This window comes from Grampus griseus (genome assembly GCF_964374135.1).
Source record: "Grampus griseus genome assembly, chromosome: 16".
NCBI classification, from domain to species: domain Eukaryota; kingdom Metazoa; phylum Chordata; class Mammalia; order Artiodactyla; family Delphinidae; genus Grampus; species Grampus griseus.
In genome coordinates, this window is record NC_139010.1 from 8,232,118 (window position 1) to 8,252,470 (window position 20,353).

Below are 20,353 nucleotides of genomic sequence, written 5' to 3' on the forward strand. Positions count from 1 at the left end.
AAGTCATTTGCATTCTAGAAGCAGCAATGCAAACCATTCTGGTCTTTTCAATACCATGCACCTTCTAAAGCTGAGCATTCATATTCATTTTATATTAGCCACAAATCTGTATTCAACAAATTGGAGAAAACCTTAAATGATAAATCCTTCCAGGCACTAGATTTACCAAAAAAAAAATAAATTTCAATAGGAAACTCTGGACTATATTTAGTTTTAATTTGCTCTGCAATATGTCTAAACTTATTACAACAGTTTTCTCTCAAAAAGAATCCATCACTTTACAGCTGACAAATGAATAAATGTCATAAAACAGAACCACAAGACAACTTAAGTAATTAAGCTTTAAAAGTTAATGGCTATTAATATTTATATAAAATGTCTTCCTCCACTGATAACTTTAGTTTTATATTCTTATATGCTAAAGTACCAAACGAGCCAATTTTCTCTGAAATACATCACAAAGTCTACAAAGATCCTTAAGAATTAATCCTAGTTTAAAGACTCATTTACAGTCAAATAAATAGGTACTTAAAAAATTAAATGAATCTAGCTGTAATCTGAGATAAAAAATATGAACTCTGTTACTGAAAATATATTAACATTTCTATAATGAAGAAAAACTTATTAGTAAGGCTAAAATATCTGAGAAATTATCAGAAAGGGTGTTACGGATGATAAACTATTATTAACAACTTTAAGTAAATGATTTATATATACTATATATGTAGTATACACATATAAAATTAAAACAGTTAAGACTTTTTTTTGAAAGAACACTACTTGTTTAAATCATAAAAGTATACCCCTGCACATCAGGGAGAAAAGGAAGTGTATTCTGGTGGCTACAACAGATTGATTATGTACCAGAGATTTATCATGCACCTCAGAATCATCATAAAAGAGATAAAAAATATATGAGAGATAAAAAGTCTAAAATTTTTAAAACGAAAACTAACTCTAAACTGTATCTTACATTATATAATGCACTGAGCACAACTGGTAAATGCCAATGATAGCAAGCACAACCTGACTTAAAGTGGTAGCCAGGACAATCCTTTATTTAATCTGGAATAAAAACCTAATATTCCGTATTAATTTTTAAAAGCAGTCAAAAATTAAAAATTCTCATTTAATGTCAACCTCAGATGCAAAGCAAACAGGAATCACTCAACTAATACACTGAATTATAGAGAAGCAAACAACACAATTACTGGTTATCAGCCAAAGCAAATACTCTCCTCCTCCTCCTCTTAGTGGCAAAATCAGAGGTAAATGCACTAAACTAAACAGAACACAGAATGCCAAGAAAGAGAGCCTTTCAAAGTATAAAATACAGCCAGTACACAGGTTAAAAAAATTAAGTTGATGTATATATTACACACACATACATACACACAAACACACGCATGCACGCCCCATTAGTTAGCTTTTAGAGAACTACAGTTTGGGAAACCAAATGTATCGACCAGGAACTTTTCATCCGAACTCACAAAGAAATATCAAATTTCCCAAGTTTGATGTCATATTCCTTATTTACAATGGAACGAATTAAAAACAAAAAAACTACTTTGGTTTATTAGTACCTATTATGGGCCAGGCGCTGAACCAGACATTTTACATAAATGAAATGATTTACTCCCCCACACCTGGACTACGAGGGAAGGACACTGAAAGTTCTCGGTAGCAGCTAATTACTTAGAGAAAGTTTATATACTAGAAAGATACTTATACATTAATTCTTTATAATTATAAAAGTTTCTATTGCACTTATCTAATAAAATTCAGAGATCAGTTTTGGACATTTCTAACCGGTAAAGCTTCTAAAGAACCCGTAACGCTTCTAAAGCAGTCACAACAGGAAAATTTCAGTTTGTTGTATGATACATTTATAAATATCTGTGGTAAATAAAAAGGCCATATAGTTGAAAGATTTTTAAAAATCTGCAAAATATAGTTTATACCATAAAAGAAGCTGAAGTACCACCTTGAAAATTTAAGATAACTATTAGTAACAAAGAGAAAATACAGGCTAATCACAGGGCTTTCCACACAGTAGACGCTCTGGAAATGTCTACGTATTTAAAAATTCAGCAAAAAGCTGAATCCTTACGAAATTTCTTAATAGTTAAAACAGTCTCCAAGTAGCAGCAAGAGTACTTCAAATATACATTTAACACACACGGAAATATAGCCACGTAAAATGAACAAACACTTATACTATATTCATCTAAACCCAGTTTTGTTTCGTTTTTTCATGTATATTTGCATGTTGTGGCCAAAATTTCAGAACACTAAAATGAGCAGAGATTTTAGGCAAAGAGCTGAATACTTACTAAGTTTCTTAATAGTTGAAATAATTTCCAATATCAGTAAGGAGTACTTGAAATACACATTTGTACACACAGATATACATATTACAAAGTATAATAAACACCTTTTACTATATTCATCTAAGCATGGTTTTTCCTCTTCCCTGCTCGTCTGCATGCTGTGGCCAAATTTCAGAAAAATACGAAAATGATCAAAAAAATATTTGGTTGTACTTATTTAAAAGAACCACTAACAATGGGAATATTTAGGTTTTATAAACCTCAGACACAAAATCAGATGCCAAAGATCACCTATAAAATCCAGGGGTCCACTGTCAGTACAGAGATTACATTGCTAAATAATTCATTATCCCAAACTGACCAAAACAAGTAAATGCTACTATCACATAAAACACAACATAACAATTCTGGCTTTTTAAAAACTAATTACTAGCACTTTTCCATTCTTATTTTTTGCTTAAAAAATGGTTACAATTCTCAAAATCTAGAGCCAACATACCATCTACAAAACACTGGAGAAGGCCATCTTCCCAAATTTATATTATCTGGTTATCCGGCAGAGGTTAAGGCAGTAAGAAGTGCTTTTCTCTAGCTCAAAATTTCATAAATTTCCATGATGAGAGCAAGAATAATGGATCAAAAATATGATCTTTTGCTACAAATTTGCATTAGTAGGGTCTCTGAAGGAGGCAAATACTATTTACATAATAAATGCAAATTTAAATCACTCATTTATTTTGTCAAATTTAGATTCATACATACACACACACATACAAAGAGCAAATTATAAGAATTCATTCAGCCAAAATGCATCTTAACCAAAAACAAATTTCTTACCCAGATTTTGCTTTTTCTTCTTCAGCTTCTACCTTTATGCTGAGGGATTCATCTACCCCAGTTGTCTCATCGTCTTTATCTTCCAGATTTTCATTTTCTTCTGTTTTTTTCACATTAACCTCTTTTTCCTGATCAGACTGTGTAGGTATAGATTCTGATAAATTCTTTTTACTTCCCTAGAAAAAGATCAGAGGAACTATACCAACAAAAGTAAAAATTGTCAACCTCATTCCATTATCTAATTGTTAGCAAAAGGAGGTACCAACGAATACTAACATTGAGAAAGTTATTTTAAGAAACTCCTAAAACACTAGGCAAAACTAGCTAACAGCTATTTTAAACACAAAAATAGCACTTAATGAGGGAAGTGCATGAACAATAAAGTATAAAATTATATAATAAATTAACTATGTAATCTTTACAGAGGATGTAGAAAATGCACCAAAGAAGGCAAAGGACTATCAACAGTATCCTATTTACCAGAGAGGGCTGAATATTTTCCTTTCTTTCAGTACCCTCTTCAGTAGGCTTTTCTTCTTTCGGTATTATATTCTCCTCCTCTTCAATCTTTATTTCTTTGATTTCTGGTTCATTTTCTTCCTTAACTTTTATTTCTTTTACATTTTCACACTCCTTACAAGGCTTGTTAACAACTTTCTCTGGCAATGCCATCTGAAATTCAATATTGGCCGACCTACAGTACTCCTCAAAACCATATAAGTATCTGGAAATATGAAAAGATGTTACATTTGGGAAAACATTTTGAAATGTTATTGTAGAGTTGTAGTTCTTAAAACGTGTTCATTTCTCCTGTTTAAGTGCTCAGATATTGAGCTATGTTAATATTCAAATTTATTCTAGTTTAGTTCTTCCCAATCTTTTTTACTCAAACAGAAACATTTTTCAAAGAAAAATAAATTCATTAAAAAAAGATGCTAAAAGTGAAAAGACAGTCATCCTCTTAAATGTAGTAATTGTAACAACAGTAGCTATTAGAAGAATTAGTAATAGCATCTATTTGTTGAGCACTTCTTATATGCCAGGCACTGGACCTCTGAGTGCATGTAAAATTTCATTAACTCATCAGAGTAATCCTATGAGGCGAACAGTATCATCTCATTTAAAAAAAAGAGGAAATCGAGGCTTGAGAGAACAAATAAATGGTCCAAGGGCACAAAAAGCAAATAACCGGCAGAACCAGGACTCGAACCTGGGTTTATTTGACTTTAAAACTTTGGCATTAAAAAAAAAAACAAAAAACTTTGGCATTTTAACTTCTACACATACTTTCCAAATTTACTTGGCCACAAAAACTTTCTTCACAGACACTCTCACAGATCTAGTATTCATGGAATACACTCTAGAAAACGCTATTATAGAGTGATTACTCTAGTAAAACTTTCTTGATTTCTTCTTAGAAGAAATTACTAGCCTCAGTTATATGGTAAATTCCATCCTGCTTTCTAGGTAAAATATTGAATATAGCTATATCAAGTACACCTACTTACTTTTTATAAGCACATTTAACATTGTATCCTGCCGCTGAATTTAAGACAGGGATTCCAAGATCTTGGTAGACTTGTTTCCAAACAGCTCCACTTTCAATCTAACAGACAAAGTGAAATGAAAACTCCCAAATTAAAAGGTGGGAATGCGATAAAAGTTTGATAAATAATATATGTGTGTGTGTGTGTGTGTGTGTGTGTGTGTGTGTGTGTGTGTGTGTATACACGAATATTCCTATATTTCTTGGTTCCAGTCTCAAGGAATGAAAAATATCAATCTTGATAAATTCTAAATCAAAAATCTGGTTTACAACAACGTTTTCAAGTTAAGTTTTGGTATTCTGACAAATCTCAGAATTACAAATGTTGAAATACTAGGCCATCTGACTTTTTTTTTTTTTTGGCCACGTAGCACAGCATGCAGGATCCCACTTCCCCAACCAGGGATCGAACCCGCGCCCCCTGCAATGGAAGCACGGAGTCTTAACCACTGGACTGCCAAGCAGTCCCCATTTGACTTTTAAAGAAACCCTGCTATATATAATAAATAAGAAAACATCCACATTCCTAAATCAAAATCTTAATGAAAAGACAGAGATAAAAAGTTTTAATGATGTATGATTTCCCATAAAATATATAAGCTAATAAATCAAAGCAATTTTATGAATCTTAGTAATGCAGAATACTTTTTTTTCCTCCAGAAGAGTTGTAACTGGATGGGCACCATACATCACGGCAACCTTAAGATAATTTCTTCAGTTCAACGAAGATCTTCTGCATATATATGCAAATAATATGTTTTCTACATATATAAGGCACAGTGATAGAGATTAAGGATATAAAGAATATTAAGACAGATCCCTGCTCTCAATGACCTTATAGTCTAATGGAAAAGAGACAGAGAAAGAAAGAATTTCCACTAATATGGCTGTTTTATAACTCAGGTAGTTTATGAAAGTTTGACAAATTTAACAGTAAATCAGAAAGCTCATTTTTGAAAATTTTTAATTAAATTTAAACTTGGACTGAGGAAGCTAGCTGTTTCTAACTTGTACCCTCCATTTTCTTTTCCTTTTATTCTTAGGTTTTTATTAATAAACAATTTTAGATAATTTTTAGATGAGAAAACATGTATGAAAAACATGTTTCACTTTTGATCGTAATACTTACATTATCAAATCCTCCAAGTTTGTGTACAAGTCTGAATAACTTAAAGAGATTCAAATTTCGATATCCAAGTACAGGTCGCTTGTTAATGGGTGTGCCTATTAAAGGAAACACGAAATCTATTAGAACCATGCTATATTTTTAACTTAAACTCTGAAAAGATTCAAACATTATCCCAAATATACATAGTGCAAAGTGTGTATATATGAGAAAAAAAATCCCTTGTTAATCAAAAACATGATACCTACTACTTAAACCCATTTCATTAAAAATTTTTTTCCTTATCATATGTTTGAAACCTTATTTATATGATTTCATTCAACTTTCATTCCCCTGATGAGCAAAAGAATAAATACTAAATGAAGCAAAATAAAATACCAACAAAAATTTTTAAAAATCAGGGTAACAAGGTTTGGTAGAACTGAAAAAACTGTTGAGATAATTGATGGGCAACTGCGTCACAATGAGAGTTATCTTTATGATACTTCCTTTGTATTTTACTAATTTTCTACTATTCTAAAGAATAATTCTAGAATAAAGCTATAGTGTTGTTTATTCTAACATGTGAAAATGCAGAAGGACACTAAAACTATCAAACTGTTAGGATGTGGTAGAGAAAACAATAGGATAGAGATACACAACTTACTGCCCTTTCCAAAAAACATATGACTGGCATAATCACATTTTTCACTCTTTTCTAGTATTAGATTTTATTCATTTTCTTCACTTTTTTATTTACCTTACACATAAAAGCTTAAGAAATAGCCTGCCTTCATAGGCCAAGCCTCCATTCATACAAATAAATAATATAGGAATCAAGGACATTTTATATTGAAGAATAAAAAGATACCCACATTGTAATAGCCACTATGATTTATGAGAGCAAAAAGAAGACCAAGTCAGCTTCTACTCATCAACAATACAAAACTGGATTAAAAAAACATTAATTCACAGAGCACAGTAGCACTTTCAAGTATTATTCATTCATTTTGTCCTTCTCCTCAAGCTAGAAAGCTTTCTGCTTCTCACCACTCCTTTTCTAGCATCTTCCCAAGAAAGGAGAAACTATACTCTGAACAGCAGATAAGCAAGAGAGTAACAGGGCCATCCATAGTTATTGGTGGACTAGGTCATCATTGCAAATTAAAAGTTATTGTTAGGTACCCATTCCTCTTTCCCCCAATGCTCATATTTCTTAAACCACAAAAGCAGATTTGATAAGTTAAGCCCAGGCTCACCTTGATACTTGGTCACCTGTCTCTATGGATGGTTTAATTCTGTTCTTAGTTCTATGTGGCTGGGTTATAAGAAGACTTATAAGGCCCATCTTAGAATGTATGCTCGCTCGCTCTCTCTCTCTCACTCACTCACATACACAAACACATACACATGCAGGAAATAGCAAACAGTGATTTTAGAGAAGAGGCTTTTCTACAGGCATGTATGTAGGCTCAAATAAAATGGTACTCTGATACCCATTCTGCTACTGTTTCCTAGTGTAAGAGTTCTTTGGCGGGGGGGTGGTCCCATAAATGGGTAGGGGGACAGAATACAGTAATTTATGGGTCCGTGGCCATAATATCCATCAAAATACTGTCAAATTCCACATTCCACTTCTTATGTGACAGACACCGTGCTAGGATGCTGGTGATTGGAAATCAAACAGATAGCCATGATTACCAGTGACATGCAGCTTAATAAACAGAATTCTTATTTTAAGATATTAATTATCTGATACCTACATTAATGATGAATAAAAGAAAAAACACTCACCTCTATCTTCCATAAATTTGTACAACTGTTGAAGAAAGTTCTCCCTTTCCTCTGGAAATGGTTCTATTTCTTCCTAATTTTAGTCACAGAAGAATAGAATATTATTTTCCTCAGTTAAGCATTTTACTAACACAAGTAGATTTCCTACCAACAGCAAAGACTAATACTGGAATATTTCAAAGGCTTTTTACCAAATTAAAATTATTTCTTAACACTAAGCTATTCAAAACCAGAAAGCCTAGACATTTCATGCTTTACAGAGAAATATGTCCTAAAAGATTATCTCAATAGTGACAGTTCCAAATGTAAATGCTCATATAAGAAATGAGACCAGCAAAATGATTCATGAACTTTTTACCAGATCAGAGATCTAGTCCTTCATAGGACTAGGTCATAGGCTCAAGAAGACCTACTCTCACTTATATTAAACTGGGTCAGGGTTTACCATCAAAACTAACTCTATTATTGCTCCTCAAAGAACTGAACAAGTGTGGGTCCCATTAACTGCGACTATAATTATCCTTCATTATATATGGCCCCACTGTATAGTGCTTCGAGCTTATAAAATCAGTAAAGTGGGGAACAAACTTGATCTACAATACCTGAAGATTCAGACTTAGGGAAATCTTCAAGTAATAAAATAGTTCCCCGATTTATCAATTACAAGGGAGGGACTAGCTTCTTGCTGCTGTGGCAGTAGGGAGCTGGTCCTGAAGCAACCTGCAAGGAGCAGGGTAGTAGGTGAGATGGAGGAACTCATCAATTCAGTGACTATCAAGCCATTCAACAATATTTAATGAGCACCGGTAAGTGTAGGCACTATGCAAGGTGCTGAGTCAAATAAAAGAGAAAAAAGCGATGGCACCTGCCATTACAGAACATGATCAGGAGTAACTGCAGAGGAAGTGATTCAAAATATACACCTAGGCTTTACAGTTACTCTGGCTGAAACAAATGTACTACTAATAGTAAAAGTCAGGAGCATATTTTTCAACTGGTAGTCTAAATAAATCATTTGAATTTTAAAAATCATGAGGCTAACGCCACTGTTTGAGTGAGATTTGCCTCTTTATTTTATAAGCTAGCAGAAAAAAGGAAGGAAGTTAAAACAACAAAAACTCATGTTGATAAATTATTGTGCTTGCTAATTGGGAAGAAAAGAATCAATGACAATTATTAGTTTGCTCAGGATGAATCTGTATTTCTCAACTTAAACATGGTCCACATACACTGGATTGTGGTAAGGTAGTCACATATAAGTCTAAGGAAATCTGTTTTCTAGATATTATCTTAAATGCCCCCAAGGTACAATATTTGACTTAAACTGTCAAATGTATTCCTGTTGCAACAAAATTTAAGTGAAGTTTGTATTTAACTTAAAAAAAAAGTTTAAACTGGAAACCAGATCTGCTTTTATAAAAACATTTGTAAAACATAAATCTAAGTGACAGAAGTTTTGGTAACTAATACTTACTGATCATCTGTTACACGTTACACACTATGACAGACAGACTACAAGTAAGACAGAGTCCCTACCACTGAGGAGCTTACAGATTAGTAGGAGAGAAAACAAATAGAAAAATAAATATATGTACATATGTATGTACATGTATATATGTAGGCAAAAATTTCTACAAGGAATAGTAGTAGTTTAGATTAGCAAATCGAGTGATTAACTTTTCCTAAGGTGAGGAAGGTGATAGTTCTCAGAGGGTTTCCCTTTACAGAGGGGACATGTCAGTAGGATTTAAAAAACCGAACAGGACTGTGTCAGGCTGACGGGGGGAGGGCACTGTAGGCAGAGGTATTGGTTTGTGCAGAGGTGAGTAGAAACGAGGTATGTAATTTGATGTTGCTGCAACATAATGTTCATAAGTAGAAGGGTAGGGAGTTAGTTCCCTGGCGGTCCAGTGGTTAGGACTCAGCACATTCACTTCTGTGGCCTGGGTTCAATCCCTGATCAGGGAACTAAGATCCCGCAAGATGCACCATGCAGCAACACCCCCTCCCCGCCCCCCAAAAAGTAGGAGGGTATACCAAGAGAAGTGATATAAAAAAAGGCAGGGGTGGGACTACAAAGGGAGGTTCTAAAAGTGAAGCTTGACTTTCAGAGTGATAAGAAGCAACTGCAGAGGTTTTAAGCAAGGAACTGATGGCTCCGAGCATTTTAAATAGAAGGCAGTGGGGAAGGAGACTGAAGCCTGCAAAACTTTTACACTACACACTGTCATAGATCACTATATTATAAAACATAAACTCTAAGACAATCCTATTTCATTACTAGTTGCTTACTACAGTTAAATGGCAAAATTTTATAACTTACCTAAAATATTACATATTAACTTATCTTTGTTTCCTAAAAACATTAAATACAATTCACTTCATGGTCACGTATTGCAGCTTCACTATCTGCACCATTACCCCAATAACTTTGATAAAGTTGTCCAAGAAACCATTAAAAAGCACAGTGGTGCAATGTCACTAGTAATATTATGAGCATCTTTTCCCGGTACTTGTCATTGCTAGACCTAAAGTAACAGCTACAATAAAATATAAATTTAGCTCCTTGATCCATATAAATTGACAGATGTCTTATTTATGATCTAATTAGAACTATCTACCCAATTGTATTAGATAAAGTCATATAAGATTCTCTGAATTAAAGAGATATTAATCTTTACTTTTTTTGCTATTTATTCCTTTAATACTAGATGGAAGACATATTTTATATTTTACTAGGTATTTTAATAAAATATGCAGATGTAAACATACTATGAGGTGACAGCTGTCTACATGATGGTAAAACGCATATGAAAGTAGAGTTTTCCTATATTAGGTAGGGATTTCCTTAACCATCTGATAAACAAAAAGCACAGCAAGATTAAGAAACTTTTTCCCTTTTTATTTTTTTAATTGAAGTATAGATGACATACAATATTATATTAATTTCAGGTGTACAACATATTGATTTGACACATACATTATGGACTGAAGATTAAGAAATATTTTTGAGGTTACTGAGATAACTATACCTAATATTTTTAATTTCACAAGACCATATTTCTGTTTTAAGGTAAGCAAGCAAACTACTTGATTATGATGAATATCACAAGTACAACTGTATTATGAAATACTTCTAATGTTAAAAATATTTAAGTGATTAATGACTTTAGCCAAATCCCAACTCACCAAGGAAACATGTGTCCTTCATTTGAAAAGGCATCAACTATGTTTACTCACCTCCTCTTCACTGCTGTTGTCCTCCTTTGCTTTTTCATCATCTTCCTCCTCCTCTTCTTCCTCTGCTTCACTGCTAGAACTATCTTCTTTCAACTCAGTCTTCCAGTTAGCAGGAATAGTTCTACTTTTGTGAAACTCAAGTGCCTGATCAAAGGCTGGAAAGAGACCATAAACTATATCAACTGGAGAAATTAAGAAAACTGATTTGTCTAAAAATACTAATAGGATAAAGAAATAAAAAACTATTGTGCTGCCACCACTGACATTTATGAAGTGTTTGCTATGAGCCAGGCGCTATGCTAACTGCTTTTCCATGCAGCAACTCATTTAATCTTAACAGTCTTAGGCATTAGGCACCCATTTTATAGATGGCAAAACTGCTACCATTTTTTTTTTTTTTTTTTGCGGTACGCAGGCCTCTCACTGCTGTGGCCTCTCCCATTGCGGACACAGGCTCCGGACACGCAGGCTCAGCGGCCATGGCTCACGGGCCCAGCCGCTCTGCGGCATGTGGGATCTTCCCGGACCGGGGCACGAACCCGTGTCCCCTGCCTCGGCAGGCAGACTCTCAACCACTGCGCCACCAGGGAAGCCCAAAACTGCTGCCATTTGAAGGTGACTTAGGTTCAAACAAAGACAAAAGGGGCAGTTTTCTTCTTTTAAATGAAAATTAAGAGTGTCTAATAAAAAATACTTTAAGATAGGTAAATCTTTAATCGTTTTATCAAAAAAAAGATTATTAAACAGTATTATATACCAGGCACAGAGTCATTGTAATAACACACAATACCTGAAAATATACTATAAATATGTCCTCTACATTTTTCATTAAGCCTGAATTAAAATTATATTAACAATTACCTTAAACTAAAATTAGCTAGACAGTTATTCTCACTTTATAATACATGGAAATAAATTCTAAACCATAAATTCTTGATGATTTTTAACCAGTCTACATAGCATATCATTCGACTCAGTGAACATGGGCAAAGAAAAAATAAACAGCTATTTACAATGCTAAAAATCAAGTAAGAGATGCAATTATCACGTATTCCTTAATAAAATATAACTACGGTTATAAGAAATGCCAAATCAAAATTACTTTGATCCCTGTTTCTACCATCCGCAGGAACTAATATTTTATTTACTAGGCAAAAGCCAGACTACAGTAACAGGTGATGATATTGTTCTTTCCCATTTTTAGACTATTGTCCCAATTATAAGCTAAAATAAAGAAAAAGAATACCTATGATAACAAAAGCACGTGGGTTTACAAAAGTATAAGTAGCATAGAACCAAATGTAACTTTAAAGACTTAAAAAAAATTTTAAGACCAAAAGAATATTTAATCCTCAGAAATACTTTTTACTTTTTTTTTTTTTTGCCCATGCCACATAACTTGCAGGATCTTAGTTCCCCGACCAGGGATCAAACCCAGGCCCCAGCAATGAAAGCTCCAGAGTCCTAACCACTGGACCGCCAGGGAACCGCCAGGGAATTCCCCATTAGTTTTTAAATTAACTATAATTTGTTCCAAGATTATCCTTACCTTGTTTTAATACAGCATCAGGCTTTGGTGCAGTGTCACTAGTAATTTCATGGACATCCTTTCTTGGTACTGAAGTACTATATTATTTTTTTAATTTTAAAGGAAAAAACCCACAAAAATACAACAGAGATTAATTAAGAGTCCAATTACCTACCACAGAAAGATACTGAAGACATGGGAATACTGACATTTACAATGAAAATGATTGCATACACGGTTGCAAGTCCCAAATAAAATGCTAGGCAGGATGTTAAAATATGTAATCACCTACAGAAGGACCCCACCTTAAGAGATGTTTTATAAACAACAAGGTATTCTCAAATATCAGAGGACTTAGCTAAATGCAATACTAAGAACACTGAAACACTGAAAATAATAAATTAAAATGTCTGGATAGCAGAATGCATCAATCCAATAAAAAATAAGTTGAATAGCAAGAATTGGCCATCATCTTAGGATAAGCACAAGAAATTACTAAATTTAAGACTGGAAGAACATGTACTATTTTATAATGTAAAATGTTCTTTTAACAAATTTTTTTTAAACTGAATTCTAGGTTCACAAGCAAACTTCTAACATATAATTTAAGGTTTTTCATGGAACTTAGCAACCGTAAGGAGGGGCTGGATGCAAGCAACTGGGAGAGGTTCATTCTATCATATACATCACATATTTCCTATTTTACACGAATAAATCATCATTCATCTTTTCTGCACTTGGTTTGTCTCAACCAACCCACAAAAGCCTAAAAACTATTCCAAATACATTTTTCAGCCTGCTTTTTTGAACTTTTTATTTAAAAATTTCAAATATATACAAAAGTAGACAGAACAGTACAATGAACTCCCACATATCCGTTACCCAACTACAATAATCATTAACTCAGAGTCACTGTTTCATTTATACCCCTACCTACCTCCTCCCACCCCAACTGGATTATTCTGAAGCAAATCCCAGACATTATATAGCTTAATTTATAATATTTCATTACGGAGCTTTAAAAGAAAATTCTGTTAAAAATATAACCATATCATTATCACACATTTAAAAATTCACAGTGATTTCTTAGTATCATCAAACCAGTATTCAATTTCAGTGTTCAAATTTCTCTGATTATCTCCATTTTGTGAAACTGAGTTTCATATAGACTGTTTTTAAAAATCACATTTCAGAACTTGAAAACCCAAACACCAATCTTAAAGCATGATGATCCTCTTAAAGTATAGTCACCCAATAAGGCAAAATATAAAATACATGCATTTTCTAGTCACACAATTCTTCAAGAAAGAAAAAACACATAGTTTTTCAGTTCCAGAAAAGTTCTACATGAAAGGTCACTTTCTTAATACTTAACATACATTTATAGTAATTCATTTTAATCCTCAGCCTACTGCAGAAGTCGAATGTTACACAACAGGGTAACACTAACCCATTTAGACATAATTAAAAATGACAGAAAATCCTAATTAGACATTCAAAAACAATAAATATATCAATATCAATCAAGTATTAGATGTGGTAGATATATCGAATTTTCCTCAATAAATCATCAGCTATTACACAGGGAAATACTGACAAATTAGACAGCACTTAGAGTCTGGTTTAGAAAAGACCAAATGAACAAGAAAAGACATACCATAAGACTACTATACTTAATGATAATATGAAAAATGACCATACTCTGAAACATCGTGTATGATGAGAAGGAATAGCATAAGGTCATTGGAAATAACTAATTTATAATTTACCATCCCAATCTGGAAAAACAGCATATTTTTCATACCAAGTGAATTATACTTACAATTTGCCATCTTTGAAAGATCGAACAAGAATATTGTCTTTTTTCACAGCAATTTCATCACTACAATCAGGACAAACCACCTTTTAAAAAAAGTGTGAAACTATTATAACTAAAAGCACATTTATAGATAGTTATATAAGTATCAATTACTTAAATCCTTTTCAAAAATAGTTTCAGCTTAAAATTTAAAAACTAATTTTAGTTTGAGGGTAAACAGCTACACACACATGTGGGAACACACACAAGTAATTTTAAGTTTATATCCTTCCCACTCTCTGGATTAATCCACATTGTTTTCTGACACAGGCACGGTGTTGAGAGCAGAACTGTGGCTGTGACTAGACTGAAGCTGTGGACAAAGTCTAGGCAGAAATAGAAAGCTGGAATGAGAGTAGCTCAGGGGTGGAAAAAGAGGGAGGGCTAGTCCTAACAAAGGGTCTGCAGCAGGGCTATGAGAACAGCAGGACCAAAATGGGATCAGATATCAGAACCTTAATCAGAGCAGTCTCTATCTTAAAAAAGACAGAGGTGACGTTCCACTGATTACTTACATTTAAATATACACTTTAACACATGCTAAAATTTCTCCATAATACTACCCACTCTAAAAAGTAAGCATTTTAAACTGGGTACCTTCCTGGAGTCTGTATAAGATTTATTATGAACAAAATAAAGATTTATTTTATTTGAAGTCATCTCAACTATTATTTAAAGGATAAAGCATGCCTTCCCAAAGGTAATACTAATGTAAGACACCTATAAATTTTTATTATTTTAATCCCAAGATAGCCCACTAGATATACCAAGAACAATAGTATATTTACAGCTTTTAATGAAAAATGGGCTAAGTAAGTATGACAGATTTAAGGACTGTCTCATTAGCTCTGAAAAATGACACAATAGTACATAAAGGCATGTATTCTCACCACAGGTTTGAGAGGAGTGAGAAACAGGTAAGTTCTAGTTCAGTCTTTAAAAGGTTAACAATTTCCATAATTGTAACTGCACTGCATTAAGCATTGCTTAAATGTTGATGGCATTATGAAATAATTCACTCATGAAAGTCTTTTACATGCGTTAGCATCTACGAAAACTTTCCTATCATTTCAAAAAAGTCCAGAAGTAAGTACTTAATATCTGTTCATTCATTCATCCAGTCACTCTACAAATATTAACTATTTCATCAAGGTACCGTACTAGACCACAGAGGCCTAGTCAGTCACCGTTCCTCCCCACAATGAGCTTGTATTCTAGCTGGAAAGACAAGCACTAAACAAGTAACTGCACATTTATTTAACTGCTATTGTGATAAGTCTTTATGTAGGTGGTCAGGGACCACTTTCTTGAGGACACAACATTTAAGCTCAGCTTTGAAAGCTGAGTAGGAACTGGCTTGACGAAGGATGTATGTGTGTACACGTGTGTACCACAGGGCTGCGCTGCAAGCAGAGGAAACAGATATGCGAAGGGTCTGACACAGCAAGCAGTGGAGCCCATTCCAGGAAGCAAAAAGTCAATGTAGCTAACTTTCTGCCTGGGCTGAATAAGTGAGGTAAACAGAGTTCAGATTTGTCAATCTTGCATGCCATGTTAATTCTGAGGATAAAATCTAAACTCTTCAAGGGAAGGATCCAAAGCAAGATAATGTCATAATAGAATTGCCTTTTAAAAAATTACTTTGACTGTCATAAAGAAAATGGACCAGAGAAGGACAAGAGCTGGAAGAGATGAAGCTACTGCAAATCTTCCAGGTGAGAGATGGTGACCTGGATGTAAAGTGGTGCTGATGGCAAATTAAAGGAACAAGAAATATTAGAGATAATTAGGGAAGTGGAGAGATGACAGAGAGATGACAGAGAAATGCTTACATTTCTGCCTCATGCAAATGGTGTCATTCACAGGGAGAGGAAACAATGGAGAAGGGTCATGTTTGGGAATAAGGGAGGAGAGAATAAATTTAGCTTTAGGCTTATTAAATTTTGAGGTGAATTAAATTTTGAGGTGACTAAAGGGCAGCCAAGTGGAGATAATGATAGATAGATACCCAGGTCCAGAGCTCAGAGTAGGGGTCTGAACTCTAAGCTATAAACTTGGGAGTAAACAGTCTAAATATCAGGGCTCTAAAACTGTGAGCCAAAATCACACATTTTTTTCTTTCTCATGAGCTTAGGATTTTGAAAACCACACACGTGACAGCTTTGGCCAGTGCTGACGATGGCGTGTAAGTGGGTTCACTCTCCATTCTGTTACAGGAAATACAATCCACATTTTATCCCATTCACCCATGCATGTGATTTTCTTTGGTCCCTAAGACATTTCAGTTTATTATCTCTGCAACCAATGCTATAAAAGGGGATGAGATCACCCTAAAGAGAATACAATGTGATATATTCTGAACCTTGAATAACAACATTTTAAAGCTTGGTTAGAGGAGAAACAGTGAAGGAAACTGAAAAAGAGGACTGCGTGAGTCAGGGAAGTTAAGATTTCCTCCCCTTAAAATGGGGGTAAATACCACTTATGTTTCAGCCTCAATTAGGATTAAATGAGACCATGTGCTTACATGAACAAGCTAGCACAGTGCCTGGCCAGGAGTGCTCAAAACATGGTGGCTATTAATAGTTCCTAGAAGTATGCAATTGTTCTCTAACATGATGTTACCAAGCAGTTGTTAAAATTTACTCAATTTATAAACACTAATTTTAAAAATAGAAATACAAATACTGTTTATGTGATTATGTCAAGATTGTTTGATTCAAAACACAATTTCACACTCTAGTTGATAAAAATTATTTATCACTTTCCAAAAGATCTCAAATTTGTGGGGAGGATAATATGTATCACTAATGCTAAGATTTTTAAAATAATGATAAAATCGTTGACTAAGCAGATTACTAACCTTTCAGTATTGTATATCTTTAAATATTTTTCTCATCATCAAGGAAACTATTTAGAAATTATGATGAGAGAATCTTAAATTAATACTGAAAATACTAAAGTGCAAATTTTAATGTTCCTTTTGTTTTAGAAAAAGACACACAAAGCTCTTTCAAAACATGTTTTCAAAAGAAATTCTTTCAAAGAATCTTAGTGCTTTAGGAAAAAAGAAATGATCACATACACTGACACTTCCGTTTTTAGCTTGCCATTAACCCAAAGCTTGACAAGTTACTTAACCCTTCTAACACTCAGTTTCCTTATCTCTAAATGAGGATAAATAATACATACCTCATAATCAGCATAAAGACCTTAGCACAATCCTTACACATAACAGGCATCCAATAAATGTGTAATGGATAGATGGATATATGCAGAGGTACAAAGGCATCATAAAGTATTTATACTTATTAAAATAATTGCCCTCATCAGTTTTAATTATAACTGTAAGAGTTGACAATTATTGGGCATTTATTTTGTGCAAAACACTAAACACTTGGGACAAAGAATACAAAATGTTTACCGAAAAGGATGAAAAATAGATATCATTTGTAGACAACAGTAGAAAACAAGATTCTGTTCTTCTTTTGCAGCCTTTTGCATGTTAGATTTAGAAGTTTTAAAAGTTTGCATGAGGAATTTTTCACCCAAAATTGAGCAGTGTAACATACCTAGCCTCTAAAATTATCATGATTTTCATCCTTTCTCGGATGACTTCAGGAGTTCTTTGTACTCAGAAATAACTTTCAAAGTAATTTTGTGTGAACTGAATGATGCTAAAACCATTTCCCCATTTTGTACTGTACCTATGAAAAAACACTAGTAAGAAAATCAACCGTTTTCTTCATGAACTTATATAGTTGAAAATTAAAATCTTTCATATTGAAGTTACTCACCAATGCAGGAAACCATAGTGCTTTCTTTTTATCCAAACTAACGTAATCTACACATACAACTTTTCCTAGCAGCTCATCAATCTGTTTCCTATCATCCTCATCTTCATCGCTGGAGGATGAAGAAGACTCTTCCTCTGGTCTAGGGAAAGAAAAAAAATGAAATATTTCTATTTATCTTCACAAAGAATAAGCACACCAAGCTGATGAATACAGGTATTCTAGAAATCTTACCCCATTTCCTACAACCTACAGAATGGCTAATTTAAATTTTTAAATAATTTTCTAAATTTCTAAAGAATAATAATAATTTTAAAAAGGTTATCATTAGAGGAAAGCAATCCATTTTCCTAAAAATCTTCTGGATTTATTTAGTGCTATTTTAAAACATTAAGGGAAAGATCAGAACAGAATAACACTGGTCCCCAAATTCTCAAAGAGCTAAAGGTTCCATACGAAGCATCCCAGTACTGCACTAAAATATACTAGATCCTCCTCTCAGATTAAAGGAATTCTGGAGATGGCAGTTTTACACTCCCAGGACAAAGCTAAGTTTATTTATTTATTTATTTTGGCCATACCACACGGCTTACGGGATCTTCAGTTGCCCGACCAGGGAACTGAACCCGGGCCACCACAGTGAGAGCACGGAGTCCTAAAATTTGGACTGCCAGGGAATTCCTCCAAAGCTAATTTTAAATAGGGGAAGGCAGATCTTTATTAATGGGGAGCAGGCTGAGGAGAGGAACCACTCTGGTAAGAGATCACCATTGCTGTCTTTAATATCAAATATACACAAACTACATATTCATAAGATGCACAATATGGTTCTTTTGTATTATGTTAAAAACTCCTTGGGCTTCCCTGGTGGTGCAGTGGTTGGGAGTTCGCCTGCCGATGCAGGGTACACGGGTTCGTGCCCCGGTCCGGGAAGATCCCACATGCCGCGGAGCGGCTGGGCCCGTGAGCCATGGCCGCTGAGCCTGAGTGTCCGGAGCCTGTGCTCCGCAACGGGAGAGGCCACAACAGTGAGAGGCCCCCGTACCGCAAAAAAAAAAAAAAAATTCCTTTCAGTTACATTGTATATTGGACTAGTAAGTTAGAAAAAAGAAAAAGGAACTATACAAAACCATCCATTTGATGTTAGAGGAAAGTATAGTAAAAAGGAAAACTAAAAGAAAAACAAAAAAAAATTCTGAATCTGGTTCCGAGAAAGCCCACAATTAGTGGTAAAGAAAACAGATTCTAATAACTGTGATCAAAATGCCCACAATAACTGTAGTGACCTAAATGGGAAGGAAATCCAAAAAAGAGGGGACATATGTATACGTATAGCTGATTCACTTTGCTGTACAGTAGAAACACAACATTGTAAAGCAACTATACTCCAATAAAAGTTAAATGGGCTTTATGAATCAAAAAAAAATGCCCAGAATAAGTAATGATACTAAGAAAGCTGAATAAATAGACTGCAAGAGAATGAGAAAAATAATAAAATAAAAATGATATTTTTATAAAATAAAACAGGATGACAATATAAATGTCATCCTTTTATATTTATATATTCCAATGTATTCCAATATATATTTATATATTCCGACGTAAATATAAAGGAAGCAAAACCTATTATAATACTATTAAACATTTTAGAGTTAGACAGGGGGAATATCACTATCTGATTTCAGTGATCACTCAATTAACCTAAAAATTGTCCCGTGATTAAAAAAACAAAACAGGGCTTCCCTGGTGGTGCAGTGGTTAAAAATCCACCTTCCAATGCAGGGGACACGGGTTCGAGCCCTGGTCTGGGAAGATCCCACATGCCGCAGAGCAACTAAGCCCGTGCACCACAACTACTGAGCCCACGTGCCACAACTACTGAAGCCCGCATGCCTAGAGCCCATGCTCTGCAACAAGAGAAGCGCACCACAATGAGAAGCCCACGCACCACAACGAAGAGTAGCCCCCGCTCGCTGCAACCAGAGAACAGTCCGCGCGCAGCAACCAAGACCCAATGCAGCCAAAAACAATAAATAAAATAATTTTTTTAAAAAAAGCAAATCTTCAAAATTTGCTACTGAGTAGAACTACTGTACTTCAAATGGCACTTAAAGCAGTTTAACCCTGACCTAGAAAGGAGGTAGCAGGAAAAATCAACACACCTTCATATTAGCAGAGCATAAAACCTTACAAATTGGCACAAAGCTTGGGATAATAATGACAGACTTCACAAGTCTGATTTCTACTTGATTAGAAGAACTTCTCAAGGACAACACAACCAAATTTAAAACCATAATTATTGCTTTTTTCAAAGTAGTCAC

At 34.2% G+C, this 20,353-nt stretch overlaps 1 protein-coding gene across 4 annotated transcripts in view; it reads right to left on the minus strand.

Annotated features, from left to right (window-relative positions):
* Positions 1-20,353, minus strand: part of ARID4B (AT-rich interaction domain 4B) — a 126,609-nt gene that overhangs the window by 36,711 nt on the left and 69,545 nt on the right. For all 4 annotated transcript variants that reach the window (XM_082673418.1, XM_082673417.1, XM_082673415.1 and 1 more), the window contains exons 8-16: positions 18,036-18,174; positions 14,203-14,282; positions 12,402-12,478; positions 10,853-11,007; positions 7,613-7,685; positions 5,843-5,937; positions 4,676-4,773; positions 3,648-3,891; positions 3,168-3,343 (exon numbers count right to left, since the gene is read on the minus strand). In XM_082673418.1, coding sequence (XP_082529544.1) covers positions 3,168-3,343; positions 3,648-3,891; positions 4,676-4,773; positions 5,843-5,937; positions 7,613-7,685; positions 10,853-11,007; positions 12,402-12,478; positions 14,203-14,282; positions 18,036-18,174 — 1,137 coding nt within the window. The remainder of the gene's footprint in view (positions 1-3,167; positions 3,344-3,647; positions 3,892-4,675; positions 4,774-5,842; positions 5,938-7,612; positions 7,686-10,852; positions 11,008-12,401; positions 12,479-14,202; positions 14,283-18,035; positions 18,175-20,353) is intronic.